The sequence below is a fragment of the Bufo gargarizans genome, chromosome 11 (assembly GCF_014858855.1).
Source record: "Bufo gargarizans isolate SCDJY-AF-19 chromosome 11, ASM1485885v1, whole genome shotgun sequence".
Taxonomy (NCBI): Eukaryota; Metazoa; Chordata; class Amphibia; order Anura; family Bufonidae; genus Bufo; species Bufo gargarizans.
Genome location: NC_058090.1, coordinates 7,993,026 through 8,017,098, shown reverse-complemented (window position 1 = coordinate 8,017,098; position 24,073 = coordinate 7,993,026). Strand labels below are relative to the sequence as shown.

Sequence of the window (24,073 nt, the reverse complement as noted above, 5' to 3'; positions counted from 1 at the left end):
TACAGCGGATCAGCAGACAGTGTCACACAACAGGTTTTTAGATACAGATGCTCAACAGACAGTATCACACATCATAGGTCATCATGTTACTGATTTCTTAGGGTATGGCCACACAGCACAGCCATGGAAACCGCAGTGGTCATTGTTAATACTCATGGTCAATTGCCATTTGGTAAAGGCTCCCCGGCCTGCCATAGTCAAGTTCCTATTAAGCCTTGCCTGTGGCAAAGCTTAATAGAAACACAAGGATTTTCCCACAGCATGCAATGGTAAGACATAAAATGAAGTTAAAAAATAATTAGAAATTCAAATCACCCCTTCCCTATTTTCTATTTAAAAATAAACAGTAAAAAAAATAAACATAATTGTAAAGAAAAAAAAAAGAGATCAAACTATAACTGCAGCACAGGGTCGCTATAGACCTGCATATCAGATTAGTACGGCATGTATACAGTATGTTTGCCTATCTTCCTCAGTGTTGCCAGGGCGGATTATTATTACATAAGGATAAACTAATTACCTCCCTGCAGGGGTATTAGTTGTGTGACTTTCTATGTCTGCTTGCAGTAAGTAGTAATATGGTAATTTTGGTACAGTGCTAGTGACATCACACATCTGAAGACAATGCTTGTGATATATCTGTAGAATACGTTGGTGACATAATATACCTGCAGACTACTTGGTGATGTCACATATCTGCAGACTACATTGCTGACATCACATATCTGCAGACTACATTGGTGACATCATATATCTACAGACTATGTTGGTGACATCACATATCTGCAGATGACAGTGGTGACATCACATATCTGCAGACTATGTTGGTGACATCACATATCTGCAGACTAAGGTGGTGACATCACATATCTGCAGACTACATTGTTGACATCACATATCTACAGACTACATTGGTGACATCATATATCTACAGACTATGTTGGTGACATCACATATCTGCAGAGGACAGTGGTGACATCACATATCTGCAGACTATGTTGGTGACATCACATATCTGCAGAGGACAGTGGTGACATCACATATCTGCAGACTATGTTGGTGACATCACATATCTGCAGACTATGTTCATGACATCACATATCTGCAGACTATGTTCATGACATCACATATCTGCAGACTATGTTCATGACATCACATATCTGCAGACTACATTGACATCACATCTCTGCAGACTATGTTGGTGACATCACATATCTGCAGACTAAGGTGGTGACATCACATATCTGCAGACTACATTGGTGACATCATATATCTACAGACTATGTTCGTGACATCACATATCTGCAGACTATGTTGGTGATATCATATCTGCAGACTAAGGTGGTGACATCACATATCTGCAGACTACATTGTTGACATCACATATCTACAGACTACATTGGTGACATCATATATCTACAGACTATGTTGGTGACATCACATATCTGCAGAGGACAGTGGTGACATCACATATCTGCAGACTATGTTGGTGACATCACATATCTGCAGAGGACAGTGGTGACATCACATATCTGCAGACTATGTTGGTGACATCACATATCTGCAGACTATGTTCATGACATCACATATCTGCAGACTATGTTCATGACATCACATATCTGCAGACTATGTTCATGACATCACATATCTGCAGACTACATTGACATCACATCTCTGCAGACTATGTTGGTGACATCACATATCTGCAGACTAAGGTGGTGACATCACATATCTGCAGACTACATTGGTGACATCATATATCTACAGACTATGTTCGTGACATCACATATCTGCAGACTATGTTCATGACATCACATATCTGCAGACTATGTTCATGACATCACATATCTGCAGACTATGTTCATGACATCACATATCTGCAGACTACATTGACATCACATCTCTGCAGACTATGTTGGTGACATCACATATCTGCAGACTAAGGTGGTGACATCACATATCTGCAGACTACATTGGTGACATCATATATCTACAGACTATGTTCGTGACATCACATATCTGCAGACTATGTTGGTGATATCATATCTGCAGACTAAATTGACATCACATATCTGCAGACTACATTGACATCACATATCTGCAGACTATGTTGGTGACATCACATATCTGCAGACTATGTTGGTGACATCACATATCTACAGACTATGTTGGTGACATCACATATCTGCAGACTACATTGACATCATATATCTACAGACTATGTTGGTGACATCACATATCTGCAGACTATGTTGGTGACATCACATATCTACAGACTATGTTGGTGACATCACATATCTGCAGACTATGTTGGTGACATCACATATCTGCAGACTATGTTCATGATATCACATATCTGCAGACTATGTTGGTGACATCACATATCTGCAGACTATGTTCATGATATCACATATCTGCAGACTATGTTGGTGATATCACATATCTGTAGACTAAGGTGGTGACATCACATATCTACAGACTATGTTGGTAACATCACATATCTGCAGACTATGTTGGTGACATCACATATCTGCAGACTATGTTGGTGACATCACATATCTGCAGACTACATTGACATCACATATCTGCAGACTATGTTGGTGATATCACATATCTGTAGACTAAGGTGGTGACATCACATATCTGCAGATTATGTTGGTGATATCACATATCTGCAGACTATGTTCATGGCATCACATATCTGCAGACTACATTGACATCACATATCTGCAGACTATGTTGGTGATATCACATATCTGCAGACTATGTTGGTGACATCACATATCTGCAGACGACACACTGTAATTATTATAGGATTTCCCCCGGCTGCAGATTCCGGATGAGCAGCGCGCGGGTTATAATTGTCTGTAACAATATAAGAGCAATTCATCCTGCTCCACTCATTATTCCTGCGCAGACGCAGCCGCGTTCATCTAGAACATTGGGACGACTCTCGAGGATACCAATCACTCATGATAAACTTCTTTTACCGTAACATCTCACCGGGGAGCTCATCCGCCTGACAGGTACAGGTAGCTCAATGTCTGACTGCGAACCCTTAAAGGGACCCACCCTCAAGTTCCACAAACCGTTCTCTTGTGTTCACTGGTAGACCTGGATCGGACCTGGAAAAGCTGGGTGACAGGATACAGTACATGGCCGCCTTTATAGCTTTTATGCAGTAGTCGTCCAGCATTCCCAGTGTCCTGAAAGGGCTCATATGGAGATTAGTGCTCTCAATTTTGAGGAAAATGCATTTTAAGGGATTTATTAAAGGGGTTGTCGTCTCACTTCAGTAAATGGCATTTATCATGTAGAGAAAGTTACTACAAGACACTTACTAATGAAAGTTACTACAAGGCACTTACTAATATATACTGCTCGTTTCCATGGTTATGACCACCGTGCAATCCATCAGTGGTGGTCGTGCTTGCACACTATAGAAAAATAGCGTCGGCCTCTCTGGTGGCGGGGACCGTGGGAGCACCCATAGTCCAGCCCTTTTTTCTACAGTGTGCAAGCACGACCACCTCTGCTGGATTGCAGTGTGGTCGTAACCATGGAAACTTTCTCTACATGATAAAAGGCATTTAATGAAGTGAGACAACCCTCTGAGACTATGCTCTGGATAGGTCATCAGTATCTGATCAGTGGGGGTCCTAGACTCAGGCCCCTCACCGATCAGCTGTTTGAGAAGACATCAGCGATCAGATCCTGATAGGTCATCAGAGTAGTAAAGTCTCGGAAAACCCCTTTCATTGTAACCGTGTTCATCTAAGGCCTCATGCACATAAACGTATTTTCTTTCCATGTCCGTTCTGTCTTTTTTGCGGACAGTAAATGGAACCATTTATTTCAATGGGTCCGCAAAAAAAACGGAAGTTACTCTGTGTGCATTCCGTTTCCGCATTTTGGCATTTCCATTCCGCCAAAAAATAGAACATGTCCTATTATTGTCCGCATTACTGACAAGGATAGGACTGTTCTATTAGGGGCCAGCTGTCCCGTTCCGCAAAATACGGAATGCACACAGACTTCATCCGTATTTTTTGCGGATCGCAAAATACATATCGTCGTGTGCATGAGGCCAAATTTTTACACTTAATCTTAACCCCTTCCTGACCAGCCACCGCAAATTTACGTCAGAAGTCGGGTATTTGAATATGGCAGACACCTGGGCTAATGTACGCGATTGACAATAACGTCGATCGCACACATTGAACCCCTGAAATTCTGGGTTCAAATGTGACCATGGCATCTGGGAGCTCAAAAACCAGGGAGAGTGCGCACGTTCCCGGGGGTGCACCAGCTTTCCATAGCAGGGATAGGAGAGCCGAATAGTGTGTGCGGCAGCCTCGGTCCTCCTGAATGATCCGAGGCTGCCGCAGATAGGTTCCTCTGAAGACCCTGCCTGTAGCAGGGCTCCATGGGAACATAGTGAAATGCTCATAGCACATTGGAGTTTATGTGAGAAAGAAAAAAAGTTTTTGTTTGTTTTTAAATATAAAAATTCGAATCACCTCCCTTTCCCCAAAATAAAAAATATAAAAAAAAAAATAGACACTGCATGCAAAAACGCCAGTACTAATAAAATATTAAAATATTTATCTCATACGGTGAATGCCGTAGTGGGGAAAAAAACATCAAAATTGTTGATTCGCCATTTTTTTTGCCAATTTACCTCCACCCAAAAAAAATCATAAAAAGTGTTAAAAAAGTCATACTTCAAAATGGTATCAATAAAAAACAACTACAGCTCTGTAGAAAAAAAGTTATGGGGGTCTTAAGATGGAGATGCAAAGAAATAAAAAAAAATTCCAAAGCTTTTTTTTTTTTTTTTTTTTTAAAACTGTATTAATATGGTATCACTGTAAGCGTACTGACCCGGAGAATAAAGGTAACAGGTCAGTTTTACAACATAGGAAACAATGTAAAAACCAAACTCATAACGTTGTCAGAATTGTGTGTTTTTTTTTTTTTATAATCCCACCATGTTTTCAATTTTTTCCAGCTTCCCACTACTTTCTGGTGCCGTTAGAAAGTACAGCTTGTCCTGCAAAAAAACATGCCCTCATATGGCTATGTGATTGGAAGAATAAAAAAGTTATGGCTCTTGGAAGGCTGGGAGTAAAAAATGAAAATGAAAAAAAAAAGAAAAGAAAATGGCCCAGTCCTGAAAGGGTTACGAAAAAGATGAAGCAATTTTGTAAATAGTTTTAAAACGTCTATCATTTTGGGTATACAGCTCTTCTGCAGAGCCATGTGTCTCCAATGTAACAGACGACAAACAGGCCATATGTAGTCTGACCCTGCAGTCATTCCTACTCCTTTCCATGTCCCCCTTAGGCCTCTTTCACACGGGCGTTGCGGGAAAATGTGCGGGTGCGTTACGGGAACACACGCGATATTTCTGCGCGAGTGCAAAACATTGTAATGCTTTTTGCACTCACGTGAAAAAAATCGCGCATGTTTGGTACCCAAACTCGAACTTCTTCACAGAAGTTCGGGCTTGGGATCGGTGTTCTGTAGATTGTATTATTTTCCCTTATAACATGGTTATAAGGGAAAATAATAGCATTCTGAATACAGAATGCATTGTACAATAGGGCTGGAGGGGTTAAAAAAAATTATAAAAACAAATTTAACTCACTTTAGTCCACTTGCTTGCGCAGCCGGCATCTCTTCTGTCTTGATCTTAGCTGTGTGTAGCAACAGGATCTGTGGTGACGTCACTCCGGTCATCACATGATCCATCACCATGGTAACTGATCATGTGATGGATCATGTGATGACTGTGACGTCACCAAAGGTCCTTGTTGCTACACACAGCTAAGATAAAGACAGAAGAGATGCCGGCTGCGCGAGCAAGTGGATTAAGGTGAGTTAAATTATTCTTTATTTTTTTTAACCCCTCCAGCGCTATTTTACTATGCATTCTGTATTCAGAATGCTATTATTTCCCCTTATAACCAGCCATGTTATAAGGGAAAATAATAATGATCGGGTCTCCATCCCGATCATCTCCTAGCAACCGTGAGTGAAAATCGCACCACATCCGCACTTGATTGCGGATGCTTGCGATTTTCACGCAACCCCATTCACTTCTATGGGGCCTGCGTTGCGTCAAAAACGCACAAAGAGGAGCATGCTGCGATTTTCACGCAACGCACAAGTGATGCGTGAAAATCACCGTTCATGTGAACAGCCCCATAGAAATGAATGGGTCAGGATTCAGTGCGGGTGCAATGCGTTCACTTCACGCATTGCACCCGTGCGGAATCCTCGCCCCGTGTGAAAGTACCCTTACCTATTGGTCAGGTACATTTGAAAGGCTTATTTGTTGCCAGATTGATACGTTTCCCCTGCACTGATACACTGTAACAACCAATCAGGACAGGAGAAAGAATTGTGCTCCTTGTGTTAGCTCACAGAGTATTGCCTGTACTGGATACAACTGTGAGAAATCACTGGCGTTGAGAAGCATTAGAACAGGTTTTCAGCCCCTGGATTCAATTAAGAAAGTTCCAGTTCACTGACTGCAAGCAGGTATACGATGACTGTAATGCGGGACATTGAGCTTTTCCTCCATGCTACACATCCTTGATATCAGCATTAATGCCCCGTTTATAGTTAATCCTTTTATTCTTGTTTTAAAAAGAGGAACTTACGCAGAAGATGTGCAGCAAGATGGCTCCTTTCTGCCGTTCTTTGATGGTGAATAAATCGTCTGGAAACTCGTTAATAGCTGCAGCAAAAGAAATATAATCACAGATCAGAGGAAGCATAAACCAAGCGCACAGGACAAAGTAAGACAGCAGCTAAATACAGAGGATACAATGCACAACAAGTTCAATTGTTATTAGGCTTCAGAGCTGAAATCGTCCAGCAGTCCCTGCTAGATAAGTGGCTAGAAAGAGTGTGCAATGGTGATTTGCATTCAGGGAAGAGTCTGTAATGTAAGTAATGTATGTACACAGTCACTCCACTGGCAGAATAGTGAGTGCAGCTCTGGAGTATAATACAGAATGTAACTCAGGATCAGTACAGGATAAGTAATATATGTACACTGTGACTGCACCAGCAGACTAGTGAGTGCAGCTCTGGAGTATAATACAGGATGTAACTCAGGATCAGTACAGGATAAGTAATGTATGTACACAGTGACTGCACCAGCAGAATAGTGAGTGCAGCTCTGGAGTATAATACAGGATGTAACTCAGGATCAGTACAGGATAAGTAATGTATGTACACAGTGACTGCACCAGCAGAATAGTGAGTGCAGCTCTGGAGTATAATACAGGATGTAACTCAGGATCAGTACAGGATAAGTAATGTATGTACACAGTGACTGCACCAGCAGAATAGTGAGGGCAGCTCTGGAGTATAATACAGGATGTAACTCAGGATCAGTACAGGATAAGTAATGTATGTTCACAGTGACTGCACCAGCAGAATAGTGATTACAGCTCTGGAGTATAATACAGGATGTAACTCTGGATCTGTACAGGATAAGTAATGTATGTACACAGTGACTGCACCAGCAGAACAGTGAGTGCAGCTCTGGAGTATAATACCGGATGTAACTCAGGATCAGTACAGGATAAGTAATGTATGTACACAGTGACTGCACCAGCAGAATAGTGAGTGCAGCTCTGCAGTATAATACAGGATGTAACTCAGGATCAGTACAGGATAAGTAATGTATGTACACAGTGACTGCACCAGCAGAATAGAGAGTGCAGCTCTGGAGTATAATACAGGATGTAACTCAGGATCAGTACAGGATAAGTAATGTATGTACACCGCGACTGCACCAGCAGAATAGTGAGTGCAGCTCTGGAGTATAATACAGGATGTAACTCAGGATCAGTACAGGATAAGTAATGTATGTACACAGTGACTGCACCAGCAGAATAGTGAGTGCAGCTCTGGAGTATAATACAGGATGTAACTCAGGATCAGTACAGGATAAGTAATGTATGTACACAGTGACTGCACCAGCAGAATAGTGAGTGCAGCTCTGGACCAGCTGTTCCTGAGCTGCGATTACCTGTGGGTGTGGTCGCCTGTGGCTGTGTGTAGCTGCTGCTGCTGCTGCTGCTCCTGAGCGTTTGGAGGAAAATCTATCCACCTGAGGCCGGCTCTCTCCTCCCCAGGGGGAGAGTGGGTTCTCAGGCATGAGCGAGGGAAGCAAGCCCCAGGCTCCTGTTCCCAGCGGCAGGCCTTCAGGGGACAGGAGAAGCCAGCGTTTGGCCTGCATGGAGGACTCAGGGGTAAGAAGATCTGGCAGGAGTCGCAGTAATGTGGCTTCTGTCTCCCCTGAGTCTGAGGGTAGTAGGAAGAGCCGCAAGGCTGGATCCGCTAAGGAGGACCCGAATGCCAGCATGGGTGAGAGTGGCCCTTCCGGGGCCCAGCAAAAGCCGAGTGTTCACGGAGGTGAAGCAGATCTTGAGGAGGAAGGCTGGGGCGTACTGAGGGCCCGGGAGTCCATTTCCACCTACGGATCCCGGGTCATGAGCCACCTCCGTGAGTACGAAGACGCGACTAAGACCCTGAGGAGGCTCCGGGAGGAGCTGCGCGGCTTGAGGTCTTGTGTTGGAGTGGCCCCAAAGAGGAAGAAGCAGGGGCTGGAGAGCCAAATAAAGCAGCTACAAGCTGACATTGGCGAGATTGAGCAAAGGCGGACTGTACTCCGAGATAAAAGCGGCCCGTTTAAGGAAAAACTCCTAAACGAGGAACGTTTTCGGAAGATGGCGGAGGAGAAGGGGCAGATGGGGCAGCAGCCTGACAGCCAGGTGGAGAAGGAACCAGTCGTGCAGGAGGAGGATGATGATGATGACCAGCAAGATCCACCTGGCAGCCTGCAGGAGCAGATTCCGTACAGTGGGCCCCCTGCACGCCAAATAGCAAGGTCACCCAGCTGCGGCTCGGGGGATGAGTATGAGACCTGCGGCCCGGGAGGGGCCCTAGTGGAGGAGATCCAGCTCCTGGAGTCCCCAGTGCGTTTCCAGGACTTATGCTTTGGTGATGAGTTGCCACCGGAGACGCCTGGGGAAGGAAAGAAAAAGGCTAAGAAGACCAAGCTCCAGGAGCAGGTAAGATATGTATACACCCCCCTCCCTGGGACCCCCGGGTCGACCGCAGGGCCGGCTCACTGTATTAGCCCCTCTTCTCAGCCCAGCCCGTGTCCTGCAGTGGACTCGGTGCAGGAGAGAGGGGAGAGCGAGGTATCCGATATGGTGGTGAGCTCCGTCTCTGTTTGCAGTAACGGGGATGGAGCTGGTGCGACACCGGCTGAAAAGCCGGACAGGAAGGTTACTGCGGAGGATGAGAGAAAAATCTCTGGCGCTGGAGTTTGCTCCCTGATGGGAGGAGGGGGTGGCTCCACGCCACAGATGGCTGCAGGAGCTCCGATGGCTCCAACCGCTGATGACGCTGTTCCCTCGGGCCAGCAGAGGCATGAAGGAGCTGTCGGAGCTATGACGGTTACGCCTCCCAATGAAGGTCAAGAACTGAGGCCAAAGCCTTTGTTTTGTATTGGCGCTGCTGGTCCAGATGAGCGGCGCCATGAAAGAACAGATCAGCAGCGTTTGGATCAGCGGCGCCCGGTAATGGATCAGCGGCGTCCCAAAAGTTGTAAATGGTAGTACTGAGGAAGCGGAGGGCAATGATAAAAGTGGGGTTGGGGCTGTGGTCTGTCTTTTGGGGGCAGCTCCGACCCCAGGGCCCAGTGATGCTGAGGTACCAATAATTACACCAAAACACACCGGTTCAGCCAGTATGAGTGAGGGAGCAGGTGGGGGGCAGAAAATTATTTTTAATAAAAATATGTCTGGGGGTTTGGATGGTGGAGTGAATGGTGTTAGGAGGGAAGGAAGGGAGGTCGCAGAATCTGTTGTAAGTAAGGCTGGTTTGGGGATGGAAGATATGGAAGTGGGTGGTGGAGGGTCTTTGGTAAGTGGGGAGGGTGTGGAACCTGGTCCGGTTGCCCCCCCGGCTGTGGCAGCCCCTGTGCGCAGTTTTGCTACTGTCACAGCCGGGGTGAGTAGGGGACCCTCCTTGTCCTCTGGCTCTGGGGACGGCGTTTTGCAGCGGCGTCTTCTGGAGGCTCTAAAGAGAGGGGAGAGCACAATCAATGTAGAGGGGAGGGAGGTTGATCTATCCTTTTGGATAGATAGGCATGGCCTCTCAGCCTTCCGAGAGCAAAGGAGCGGGGAGACCACGTGGTCCCTCCCGACAGCTGGGCAGGGTGCTCTCCGTAGGAATGTGGTCCGTCTGAGGTGGAGGGGCAGTGATACATGTCCTTCAAGATCAGAAGTTGTTGAGCTCCTTCTAAAGATGGGCTTCAAGGCGACAGACATCTACGCCTTGATACATCCCTATGGGACCCCTGAGTTCGATGTCAGCTTTGTTCGGCCGGAGGGACTTGAGCTCTTCTGGTCGAACTATGAGATGGCAAAGGACGAGCCCAGCTGGCGAGATTTTGCCGTCCAGGCAGTGTCTCGTCAGAACAATGTGAAGAGGGTGACCGTTCTAACCCGTAACGAGTCACTCTCGTGTATTGACATCATGACGTGGCTCGGCCGATATGGGGAGGTGGTGGAGGTTCCCAAGAAGAACAGGGATGAACATGGCATCTGGTCTGGGGCCTGGACGTTCATGGTAAAACTTAGGCTTTTAGGAAACACAGTTACTCACATACCATCTGCCACCTTCCTTGGAAGGGATCGCATCCAGATTTTCTACCAGGGTCAGCCGAAGCTCTGTCACAGATGCGGCAGCCCCACACACTTCAGTGCTAACTGCACTGTACAGAAGTGCGCGCTGTGTGGGGAGATTGGCCACCTCGCTGCATCATGTGCAGAGATTAGGTGTCACCTGTGTGGTGACTTAGGTCACCCATTCAGTCGCTGCCCTCATTCCTTTGCCAATGCGGTCAATGCCCCGGCGGGAGGAAGCCGTGAGGCCAATTCTACTGGGGCAGGGGCTGGCAGAAGTGAAGGAACAGAGGGGCCAGGGAAGAAAAGTAAGCAAAAGACGCCTGCCCAACTGAGGCGTCAGGAAAATCGCCGAAGGGAGAGGGAGATGGGTGAATCCCGGGAACCTCAGGCAACTGGGGAAGCTGGGATGACCCCTGATCTCACCCCTGAGACTGCTGCTACTGCTGAGGCCCAAAGGGACAGTGAGCTGGATGAGGAAATTAGGAGGATCCAGGAAGAGGAAGGTGCCATCTCCTCATTATCCCCCCATGACGGGGGAAGTGGGGGATGGCAAAAGCAGGGTAATAAACGTACAGGGAAAAAGGGAGATTTAAGATCTTCTCCCACCCGCCAGATGCCAAAGGAAGGTACAACCAACCCCCCTCTGATTAGTCTCTCAAACCGGTTCCAAGCCATTGGTGACACCTCCCCCTCCTCAGGGGAGGGAGCCGGTGGGGAGGTTTCGGGAGTCGCGGTGACACCTGGGCCTGCGGGGGACGCCGAGCCTCCTTCTACTGGGGAAAACATGTCCTCAGGGGTGGGGGCTGGCTTGGAGTCAGAGCACAAGGGCAGAGGTGAAATGGACACATCTGTTTGTTTGAAGAGGGGTAAGCCATCATCTGATGAAAAAGTTGGTGGGGGCAGTGGGAAAAGAAAGCCATCTAATTCAATCACCCATGATGGCGGCACTCACTCCGTTGACGCTGGCGTCCATTAATGTCGCCAGCATTAAGTCAGATACGGCTAGATTTGCGGCCTTTGATTTTTTCAGCCGGGTTGAAGCTGACATTTTGTTTTTGCAGGAGACCAGGCTGCCAGATTTGGCATCTGTATTTAAAGCTAAAAGGGAGTGGCGACGCGGATCCTCCTACTGGTCTCTTGCGGCCGAGCCGTATAGCGGGGTGGCAGTCCTTTTTACTGCACCGGTAGAATGCCGACGGGTTATTGAATTAGAAATGGGGAGGTGCCTGATCCTGGATGTCCTCATGAGGGGACAAGAACTTCGTCTAATTAACATCTATGGTCCCCAGTCCAAGTGGGACCGTAAGTGTCTCTTCATGAGGATCAAGCCCTATCTTTTTACAAGTCGGCAGGTGGTCTTTGGAGGGGACTTCAATACTGTCACGAGGCCCCAGGATAGGGGAGGTTCCAGGGACAAGCTGACTTACGACAGCAGTTGCGCTTAATAAAATAGCTAGTGAGGCTCGTCTGGTGGATGTCCACATCCGGCACACCCCAGGCCACCCGGGGTTCACCTATCATAGGGCTAGTTGTAGGTCTAGAATAGACAGGTTTTATTTAAAGGAGGAAGCCGTCTCTTCAGCCGTGTCCGCTGTGGAGGTGGAGTTCTCCGACCACTGTATGATTTTGTTTTCTCTGAATGTTGCAGAGACCCCCCGAATGGGAAGGGGCTACTGGAGGCTCAATTCGTCTCTCTTGGAAGAAGCGGAGATAAGACAGTCCTTTGAGGATTTCGTTCAGAGCCAGGTACCATTGCTGGATCTCTGCGGCAGTAAGTCTGAGTGGTGGGAGATCTTCAAGGAAAGGGTGGGGAGATTCTTCCGCCAGCTCTCGAGCCTCAGGAGTCTGAGTAAGTATCGCCTGTATCAGGGCCTGAGGAGGAAACTCGAACGTCTTGTCTCGACTGGGGGTAGCCGTGAGGAGATCTCCAGAGTGAAGTCTTTGCTTATGAGGTGTCAGTACGATAGGCACGCATCTTTGGTTTTTGAGAGGGATTACGGGAAATACCGCTCGCCCGACCCTTACAAAAACTGCAGGATGTCAGTGAGTAGTAAGATTGTGTCAGGACTGATTGATAGTACGGGTTCTCTGAGAAGGTCCAGATCAGGGATCCTGGAGGTTGTCAGATCCTTTTACTCACATCTCATGGCAAGGAGGGATCTTGATCGTGATAAGATATCGGCTTTCCTGACTGAAACTGTCCCTGAACCAGGGGTAGACCCCTCTCTCGACGGTTTGACGGAAATGATCAGTGAAGAGGAAGTCAGTCTGGTGATTGAGGGGCTTGCTCCCAAAAAATCACCTGGTCCGGATGGCTTAACATCTGAGTTTTACAAGACCTTTAAGGACACCTTAGTTCCCCTCTTGACTGAGGTATTAAATGAGTGTCTCTCCTCGGGTACTCTACCAAAGTCAATGAGGAGGTCGGCCCTGATCATCCTGTCAAAGGGTAAAGATCCTTTCCACATTGAGAATTGGCGTCCCATAGCGCTCCTCGGTGTGGACAGAAAGATTTTGGCAAAGGTGCTATTTAATCGGCTGGTGAAGTTTGCACCCCAGCTCCTTTCTGGGGCCCAGCATTGCTCTGTTCCCGGCCACAGTACTTTTAGTGCTGTGCTCAGTGTCCGGGAGGCCGTGGAGCAGGGCAGGGCAGGTCACTGGAAGGGGTACATGCTGTCCTTGGATCAGGCAAAAGCATTTGATCGTGTTAACCACGAGTACCTCTGGTCTGTCCTTCTGAGATATGGCCTGCCCGGGGGGTTTGTTGATTGGCTTAAGACCTTGTATGCAGGGGCAGAGAGTTTCCCGCTTGTGAATGGTTGGATTGGGCGTCCTTTTGGGGTGGGATCTGGGGTTCGCCAGGGTTGTCCTCTGAGCCCGCTTTTGTACGTGTTCGCGATCGATCCCTTCCTTAGAGGGGTTGATCGTGGGCCGTTGGCGGGCATCGGGATGGACCGGGCGGCTCCGGAGACTACACTGAGGGTGGTGGCGTATGCTGATGACGTAACTATCTTTGTGTCTTCGAGAGGGGAGGCAGAGTGGGTACTGTCTGAGGTAGAGCGCTACTCAGAGTCATCTGGGTCCAAGATCAACCGAGATAAGTGTGAGAGTCTCTGGCTGGGAGGTGGAGATCCTGGTTTTGATCTCCCGGACACCCTTCCAGAGCCCCAGGAATCTACAAAAGTCCTCGGCATTGAATTTGGCCAGGGGGATTACCCCCATCAAAATTGGGATAGCAGGCTTAAGATTGCCGCTCAGAAGGTGGACCAGTGGAAGGGTTGGTCTTTAACCCTCAGGGAAAGGGTGAACATTATCAAAACCTACCTGATCCCTTTGCTGTTATATCTGGGCAGTGTGTGCGTCTTGCCGGAACCTTTCTGGACTCGGGTCTACAGTCTGTTCTTCCAGATGTTATGGGGAAACAGACTGAACCTTGTCAAGAGGGAGGTTACTTACCGTACGAGGAGACTAGGAGGGTTGGGTATGGTCAACCCTGTGGTGTTCCTGGTGAACACCTTTATTAAGATTAATCTCTCGAACCTCTGGCAAGAGAGGGCTCCTCTGTGGGTAGCCTCCTGTCGGGGATGGTTTCGGCCTTTCTTCCAGGAATGGGAGACAGGGGGGCAAGTGAAGGATCTCCGCACACCACATGGGCATCTCCCGGCTTATGCTGCCCTGGTTCTGAAGGTATTACGTCGGTGGGGTCTGGGGATGTGGGAAATCAGGACTCAGTCAAGGAGACTCCTTGACCAGAGGGTTCTGTTGACCCATTTCCAGAAACCTCTGGCCCTCAGGGACTGCCCAGGTCGGGATCTGAGGGTTGGGTTACGGCTTTTAAATTCCAATAGGATCCCCTTGAAGTTCTTTGACTTGACTTGGCGCTGCTTCCATGGGAAACTGTGTGTGAGGGACAATCTGAAGTGTAGGAGCTCTGAGGACAGGGGGTGTCCCCGTGAGGAGTGCGGTGGTGTGCTGGAAAGCATGGACCACTTCCTGCTTCATTGTCCCTTTAACACAGAGGTTTACACCAGGGTGGGGACCTCCATTGGCTGGCCTAGGCTGGTCACTCTCTCCTATGCGGAATGGGCCTATGGAGCATTCAGACACCTGGGTGGTAGGGACCTTTGCACTTTATTCCTAGTCAGCTCAGTGGTCAGGTACTACACGTGGCATGCACGGTGTTTAGTTTCGACGCAACGCAAAATCCTCCCCGAGGATGAGGTGGTTAGGAACATTCTCGGAGACCTGGTGAAGGTGCGCTCTCTGGAGTACGAGAGGTTGGGGGCGGGTAGAGCCTCTCTCCTCTGGAGGGGTTTTGCCTTTAGGGTACCCTAGCCTGTTGTCTCCCCTCCCGGTGGTGGGCTGAAGCTGACACTGTAGATTTTTGTTTTGTTTGGTGGCTGTATGAGGACATAGGGCTTGCAGGCGCCAAACTTGGGCTTTAATGGGTTGTGTGTGGCTGAAAAGCCTCACGGTGGGTGGTGAGGGTAAGGTCTACTATGTAATGTACTATGTAATGTAGTTTATATGTCTTTATGTCTATATATATATTTGTATATTTGTATAGGTTGAGTTGTCGGGTGTAGTGTTAGGTTGGGTGGTGGGTAAATGGGGGGAGGGTTCCATGGAACATTGGGGACTTTGGGACATATAAGAAAATCCTGGGCTGGTTCATGGACGTCTGTTATCATGTACTGGGGGCATGGGATGCGGGACCAGCTCAGGGACCAAAAAAAAAATAATAAAAAAAAAAAATATATATATATATAATATAAAAAATAAAAATAAATTGTGTGTTGCATTAGGGTGGTGGTGGGTGGGCTTTTTGTAAGTTTAACTTCTGTATTTAAGTGTAGGTAGGTGCAACCGGATCAGGAAGGTTAGTACATGTACATAGATATTGTAAATATTGTACATAGCTGGTGTTCTGTGGCGAGTGGGCTGGACCGGTGCTGTCTGCGCCGCGCTGAGGAGCATCATGTCCTGTATGGTTGGTTTGGTCTCTGTTTTATATATTTATTTATCTGTTTGTTTTAAAATTTTAATAAAAGAAATACAGGATGTAACTCAGGATCAGTACAGGATAAGTAATGTATGTACACAGTGACTCCACCAGCAGAATAGTGAGTGCAGCTCCGGAGTATAATATAGGATATAACTTATGCATGATGCTTAGACTTACGTTTAGAGTTTATATTGGTGCATTTCATAATTTGTTGTTATACTTCTGATGTTATTCACTTCCTATCTGGCCATTTTCCTTTTTTTTTTTCTTCCTTGCCAATGCAGAAGGAATTACTTCTGTATTTTCTACAGCCCCATTGAAGTGAGTGGTTCCGCATACAGGCCACACAAAAAAACGGAACGGAAGCGGAAAGAAAATACGTTCGTGTGCATGAGCCCATTCAGTTGTTCAGTGCGATGACAGTGATAACAAATGTATGTACTTTTATTTTTTTATCATGTAGAGGCCACTTACTAATGTATTGTGATTGTCCATATTGCCTCCTTTGCTGGCTGGATTCATTTTGCCATCGCATTATACGCTGCTCGTTTCCATGGTTATGACCACCCTGCTATCCAGCAGCAGTGGTTGTGCTTGCACACTGTCACGGTGCGGTTCACCGTGATGTGGTTTGCCATGCAATCTGGCTGCACGCCTTTTGAGTACTGGCTGCGGGTGATTCTGTGTAGGCTGGCTGCTTTTGGCTGCGTGCTGGCTGCGGTATCTTGTGTGTTCCTGCCCGTATTGGCTGTATTGTCTCCCTGTGGGTATTCAGGTCTGTTGCTCTCTTGTGTACTGGCTGCGGCGTTCCTTGTATGCTGGTTGCTAGGGACAACATACTGTATCGCAGCTAGGTAGGCTGCGGTTTCTGGTTACCCCTGACCTGATTTGGTACCTCCCCATTTTGGTTCTGCTGGGGTTAACCTCCCCGATTCAGTTCCTGGGTGTGTCCTTTCAGGTGCACTCGTTAGGCTGCTATTTCTGCTTTTTTGCGTGGAGTGTTTGGTCAGTCTTAGTCAGTCTGTCTTTGTCATGTCTTGTGGGTGGTTCACCCTTATGCTCTGTCAGGTCTGTCTATGTTTGCCTTGCCAGGTTTTGCCCTTTGCTGCTGACCCAAGGGGTCCGGCCATCTACGTCTTGGTATGTGCCGCCTGGTTCTGCATTGTTGTCTTCCTTCCTGTACCATGCTATGCCTTGTCCCTGTCCTGTACCATTGCTATGCCTTGTCCATGCTTTGTACCATGCCTTGTATCATGCCTTGTTTATGTCCTGTATTTGTGCGCCTAGCAGTGCGTAACTGCGTCTTATCCATGTTTGCCTAGCAGTGCGTAACTGCGTCGGGATAGCCTAGCAGAGCTTATCTGTGTCTGGATACCCTAGCAGAGCTTATCTGCGTCTGGATAGCCTAGCAGAGCTTACTGTATCTGCGTCTGGATAGCCTAGCAGAGCTTATCTGCATCTGGATAGCCTAGCAGAGCTTATCTGCATCTGTTCCTGTTTTTGTCTGTCTGGCAGTCCTTACTGCTTCTGGTATTCCGTTCATGTCTGCTTCTATTCTTATCAGTCCATGTCCGCCTTCAGAAGAGGGTTCCTGTGTTCCCCGGAGGGGGAATGCCCTTTCTCTGCCTTTCTATGCCTTGTCTGTCTCTGTCTTGTCCCTGTTCTGTACCATGCCATGTTCATGTACTGTCGGTACCTTGTGTGGTATCTCCTTTGCCCCCGGCTCCTGCTGCCACTGACTTAGTTTACGCTCTGGAGTAGCCCCTGGCAACTACTGTGGCTCAAGTCTATCCTCCCCACCAGAGGAGCTAGTGAAGACCTGGTGTTGCTTAGTTACACCCCTCCAGAGTATTGCTAGTCAACAGCGCAGTGGGTACACACCCACTGATCTGGTTCAGTACATTGAGGTCTTCTATTATTGTCATTGTCACGTGTCTTGGTTCCTTTGTATGGTTATGTGTTCCGTGGTCGTTGCCTGGTTTTGCCTTGTCCAGCTCATATGGCGTCCCGGAGGTCCCCAAAGGGACCCCTTGCACGTGACATACACTGTAGGAAAAAGTGCCAACCTCCCTGGTGGCCAGGACCGCAGGAGCTCACATAGGCTAGAACTTTTTCCTATAGTGTGCAAGCAAGACCACCGCTGCTGCATTGCAGGGTGGTCGTGGAACCGAGCAATGAATAATGTGATGGAAAAATGAATCCAGCCAGCAAAGGAGGCAAAATGGAGAATCACAATACATTAGTAAGTGCCTTGTTTTAGCCTTCTCTACATAATAAATGCTATTTGCTGACGTTACAAAACCCCCTTGACAAATAAACTTTGTGAATCACGTTTTATCCAATATTTTGATCTTTTTTTATCTTAAGACACAAAATTACCATTGCAGTCTATGGGAAAATCCTTGTGTTTCTATTAAGCTTTACCACAGGCAAGGCTTAATAGGAACTTGACTATGGCAGGCCGGGGAGCCTTTACCAAATGTCAATTGACCATGAGTATTAACAATGACCACTGCGGTTTCCATGGCTGCGCTGTGTGGCCATAGCCTAAGAAATCAGTAACATGATGACCTATGATGTGTGATACTGTCTGCTGAGCTTTTGTATCTAAGCCTGTCATGTGTGATACGCTTCCGTTACTGATAATGCAACCATCTGCATCCGTTATGAATGGATCCGGTTGTATTATCTTTAACATTGACAAGACGAATCCGTCATGAACTCCATTGAAAGTCAATGGGGGACAAATCAGTTTTCGATTGTGTCAGAGAAAACGGATCTGTCCTAATTGACTTGCTTTGGGGTTCATGGCGGATCCGTCTCGCTCCGCATTCCAGGTCGGAACCGCGTCTCCGGTATGAGAACGGAATGCATTTTGGAGCGCTCCGTTCTGTTCAGTTACGTTTTGTCCCCGTTGACAAAGAATAGGGACAAAACGGAAGCGTTTTCTGTACCTATGACGGATCTCAATACCGGAAAATATTAAAGCTAGTGTGAAAGTAGCCTTAGCCTGTTATGTGGGATACTATCTGCTGAGCTGCGGTATCTAAGCCCATCATGTCTGATAGTGTTTCAGAACCATACATTCCTCATGCTGTAATGATGGTGGGGTGTACACAGTGCAGCGACCGTCTCTGCAGCAGAGACAAGCACAGGATTGGTGATATATGCGCTGCTGGTTCTGGGTAACAACCTGGAAGGATTGAGCCTCATTACTGCAGAAGCAGCGCCGGGCTGAGAACACAGCAGGAATCACAGCGCTGCTCCCCAGAGACAGAGGAAACATTGCAGAACGGAGAACTGCAGATATACTGATCTACTGTACCCCGTGTGTCATAGTCCTGTACCCCAAGTATCAATGTGTCATTATCCTGTAGCCTAAATGCAATTGTATCATTATCCTGTACCCCAGTGTGTCATTTCTCTGTACCCCAAGTGTAAGGGTGTTGTAAGGGTGTCATTGTCCTGTAGCCCAAGTATCAATGTGTCATTATCCTGTGCCACAGGTGTCATTGTCAAGCACCCCAAGTGTCATTTCTCTGTACCCCAAGTGTCAGGGTGTCGTTATCCTGTACCCCAAGTGTCATTGCTCTGTACCCCAAGTGTCAGTGTGTCATTGCTCTGTACCCCAAGTGTCAGTGTGTCATTGCTCTGTACCCCAAGTGTCAGTGTGTCATTGCTCTGTACCCCAAGTATCAGGGTGTCATTTCTCTGTAACCCAAGTGTCATTGCTCTTTACCCCAATCAGCAGGGTGTCATGGCTCTGTACCCCAAATGTAAAAATGTCATTGTTCTGTAACCCAAGTGCCTTTGTGTCATTGCCCTGTATCCCAAATATCAATGTCATTGACCTGTACCCCTAGAATCAGTGTGTCATAGTGGTTACCCCCAGCTGTTAGTGTGTCATTACTCCATCCCCCAAGTGTCAGGAATTACCTGTTATTCATTTTGTAATATAACTGATACAGTCCTGATCAAAAGTTTAAGACCACTTGAAAAATGGCAAACAATCCTATTTAGCACGGCTGGGTCTTAACAAGGTTCTAAGTAGAGCTTCAACATGCAACAAGAAGAAATGGGAGTGAGACCAAACATTTTTTTAACATTGAATTTAATGAAAACAACGAATAACCTGAAACAGGCCGTTTTTTAGCTGATCAAAAAGTTTAGGACCACACCTCCCAAAAAAAACTAAACCCCCCCCAAAACAGAAATCCAACTTCCGAACATGAACTCAGTAATGAGTAGCTCCGCCGTTATTGTTTCGGCATGCTTGATGCAAGCGTTTCCATGAGGTGAGTGGGAACATTTCTCCAATTGGTGAAGACGGCCGCACGAAGGCCATCTACTGTCTGGAACTGTTCTCCATTTTTGTAAACTTCCTTCGCCATCCATCCCCAAAGGTTCTGAATTGGATTTAGATCAGGGGAACACGCAGGATGGGCCAAAAGAGTGATGTTATTCTCCTGGAAGAAGTCCCTTGTCCTGCGGGCATTGTGTACTGTAGCGTTGTCCTGTTGAAAACCCCAGTCGTTACCACACAGACGAGGGCCCTCAGTCATGAGGAAGGCTCTCTGCAACATCTGGACATAGCCAGCGGCCGTTTGACGCCCCTGCACTTCCTGAAGCTCCATTGTTCCACTGGAGGAAAAAGCACCCCAGACCATTATGGCGCCCCCTCCACTGTGGAGCGTAGAAAACATCTCAGGTGGGATCTGCTTGTCATGCCAGTAACGTTGGAAACCATCAGGACCATCAAGGTAAAAAACATTCTCATCAGAGAATAAAACTTTCTTCCGCGTTTGAATGTCCCATGTTTGGTGCTCTCTTGCAAAGTCCAAACGAGCAGTTCTGTGGCGTTCAAGGAGACGAGGTCTTTGAAGACGTTTTTTGTTTTTGAAGCCCTTCAGTCTCAGGTGCCGTCTGATGGTCATGGGGCTGCAGTCAGCACCAGTAAGGGCCTTAATTTGGGTCGAGGATCATCCAGTGTCTTGACGGACAGCCAATCGGATCCTCCAGCTCAGTGCTGAAGACATTTTTTTGGGTCTTCCACTTTTTTGTTCCATAACCCTCAGGATCATTTAAGAATATTGGGCAGACTAGATGGGCCAAATGGTTCTTATTTGCCGACACATTGTATGTTTCTATGTTTAAGAAATTCCAAATGACTGTCTTACTGCATCCCACCTCAGCAGCGATGGCGCGCTGTGAGAGACCCTGCTTATGCAGTTCAACAACCCGACCACGTTCAAAAAGGGAGAGTTTTTTTGCCTTTGCCATCACAACGTGTGACTACCTGACAGAAAGTGACAATGAATCCACATCTTTGCACAGATTTGGCCTTTTAAAGGCATGTGGTCCTAAATTTTGGATCAGCTGAAAAACAGCTTTTTTCAGTTTAATCGTTATTTTCAATTGATTGAATCCTCAAAAAAATGTTTTGTCTCACTCCCATTTCTTCTTGTTGCATGTTGAAGCTCAACTTGGAACCTTGTAAAGATCCAGCCATGCTAAATAAGATTTTTTGCCATTTTTCAAGTGGTCTTAAACTTTTGATCAGGACTGTACATTGTAAGGCCTCCTGCACACGAACGTGTGCACCCCGTGGTCGTGCTGCGGGCCGCAATGCATGAACACAGTTCGTGGGGCAGCCACAGTGGATCGCGGACCCATTCACTTGAATAGGTCTGCGATCCGGCCGTTCTGCAAATAGATAGGACATGTTCTATCCTTTTGTGGAACGGAAGTAGGGGACAAAACCCCACGGAAGCGCTCCGTAGTGCTCCCGTAGGGTTCCGTTCTGTGCTTCCATTCCGCATCTCCGGATTTGCAGACTCATTCAAGTGAATGGGTCCGCATCCGTGATGCGGAATGCCCACGGAACGGCACCTGTATAATGCGGATCCGCAATACGGCAACAGGGTGCACACGTTCGTGTGCAGGGGGCCTAACAAATATTCAGTATCTGTTGTTACTTTCTTTGTTTGTCCTTCTCCCTCTTGATTTGTTCTCGGTTACGGGGGTGCTGCTTCAGTGATATCCTTCTTTATGTCTCCCTTATCAGGTGTTGGTTGCTCCGTCTAACGGCCTCTCTGTGTCAGCCGGCATCATGCAATAAAATAATCCTATTTCTTCTCATTAGACATGTGACAGCGGCGATGATCTCCACTCTCCAGCCCTGTACATCTGAGCCATTTGTCAGCACAGTGCGGATGCCACACAGGACGCGGCCATTGCTCTCGCGGCCTGATTTACAGCACCTGCCCTAGATTTTATCTGACAGTGTTAAGAGTTCCCTAATAAGCAGCAGACATCACAGAGCTCGAACAGGCAGATTCATCGCCAGAGACAAAATATAGAAGACTGTGCAACACTGCTGTAATAACACGCACACACCGTGGATGGCGCCTGCAGGGCATTAAGGAACTGCTATTTATGCTATTCACTAAGGTAATACTTAGGTCTCATTCACACGACCGTTGTTTGGGTCCGCATTTTTGGCGGCTCGGATGCGGACCCATTCATTTCAATGGGGCCGCAAAAGATGCGGACAGCACTCCGTGTGCTGTCCCCCTCCGTGGCTTCGTTCCGCGGCACCGTTAAAAAAAAAATAACATGTCCTATTCTTGTCCGCACTTTGCGGACAAGAATAGGCATTTATATTGCCGGCGCCCGTTCTGCAAATTGCGGAAGGCAACACGGTCGCCTTCTGTTTTTTGCGGATCCGCGGTTTGCGGACTGCAAAACACGGCACGGTCGTGTGCCTGAGGCCTTAGAGTATGACATACATCATTTATTTTCTACCGATATTTTTTTTTATTATATCCAATTTTTTATTTTCTGCAACAAAAGTAACAATATAAAAAGTACAGCCATATTAGTCAATTTAATCCCTTGATCCACCCAACCTTCCCTCCCATTATTTTGCGATGTGTCTCTAGAAAACTAGAAAAGAGGCCATAGGACGTGAGGGGGGAGAAATCCAGCATATGTATCTCAAACAAGAGAACAGAAAGAGGACTAATATAGGCCCCAAACTAGTCCCTAAGTTTTCCATACCAACCATATCTTCTTCCATTTCTGTTCACTATTTCTTTGCTTATATAAGATATTTTCGTATCTTTTTACTTTATTCACTAAGTTTACCCACATCTTTAAATTTGGGGAATTACAAGAGAACCGCAATCGGGCCAGGAAAATGATTCTGGTGGGGACTCGACTTTATATCTTTGTTGCAGTTCACCTCAGACATATCATTCAATAACCAACCTTGTGGGCTCGACGGGATGGATACCCTCAGATTCTGCTTTATAAATTCAGAAACGGAGCTCCAGTAATTACCTATCTCCAAACAGGACCAAAACATGTGTAAAAAATCCGCATCCAGTGCACCACATCTTGGACAGTTAGAAGTTTCCCTATATCCACATTTATTTAACCATCTCGGGGTAATATACAATCTGTGCATAATATTAAACTGAACTACAACGTGATTAAAGTTGCTCGATACTTAACCTTAAACTTCTACATATCCTTTCCCAGTTTATCGTGTCATTATTAAGACCGTCCACCTTCCACGCTTTTTAACCAGGGGAAACTATCTCCTTGAAGTGGAGTAAATTAATTAATATCTTATAGAATTGCGAGATCTTTGTCTTACGACTGGGATTTCTCTAAGGTAATACTCCAGAGCTGCAGTTACTATTCTGCTAGTTGTGTCACTGTGCACATACATTACTTCTTCTGTACTGATCCTGAGTTACATCCTGTATTATACTCCAGAGCTGTACTCACTATTCTGCTGGAGGAGTCACTGTGTACATACATTACTTATCCTGTACCGATCCTGAGTTACATCCTGTATTATACTCCAGAGCTGCACTCACTATTCTGCTGGTGCAGTCAGTGTGTGCATACATTACTTATCCTGTACTAATCCTGAGTTACATCCTGTATTATACTCCAGAGCTGCACTCACTATTCTGCTGGTGCAGTCACTGTGTACATACATTACTTATCCTGTACTGATCCTAAGTTACATCCTGTATTATACTCCAGAGCTACATTCACTGTTCTGCTGGTGGAGTCACTGTGTACATACATTACTTATCCTGTACCGATCCTGAGTTACATCCTGTATTATACTCCAGAGCTGTACTCACTATTCTGCTGGTGGAGTCACTGTGTACATACATTACTTATCCTGTACTGATCCTGAGTTACATTCTGTATTATACTCCAGAGCTTCACTCACTGTTGTGCTGGTGCAGTCACTGTGTACATACATTACTTATCCTGTACCGATCCTGAGTTACATCCTGTATTATACTCCAGAGCTTCACTCACT

At 46.8% G+C, this 24,073-nt stretch overlaps 1 protein-coding gene across 2 annotated transcripts in view; it reads right to left on the bottom strand.

Annotated features, from left to right (window-relative positions):
• Positions 1-24,073, bottom strand: part of SLC24A4 (solute carrier family 24 member 4) — an 80,934-nt gene that overhangs the window by 31,006 nt on the left and 25,855 nt on the right. For both annotated transcript variants that reach the window (XM_044271990.1, XM_044271991.1), the window contains exon 3: positions 6,669-6,745. In XM_044271990.1, the coding sequence (XP_044127925.1) occupies positions 6,669-6,745 (77 nt within the window). The remainder of the gene's footprint in view (positions 1-6,668; positions 6,746-24,073) is intronic.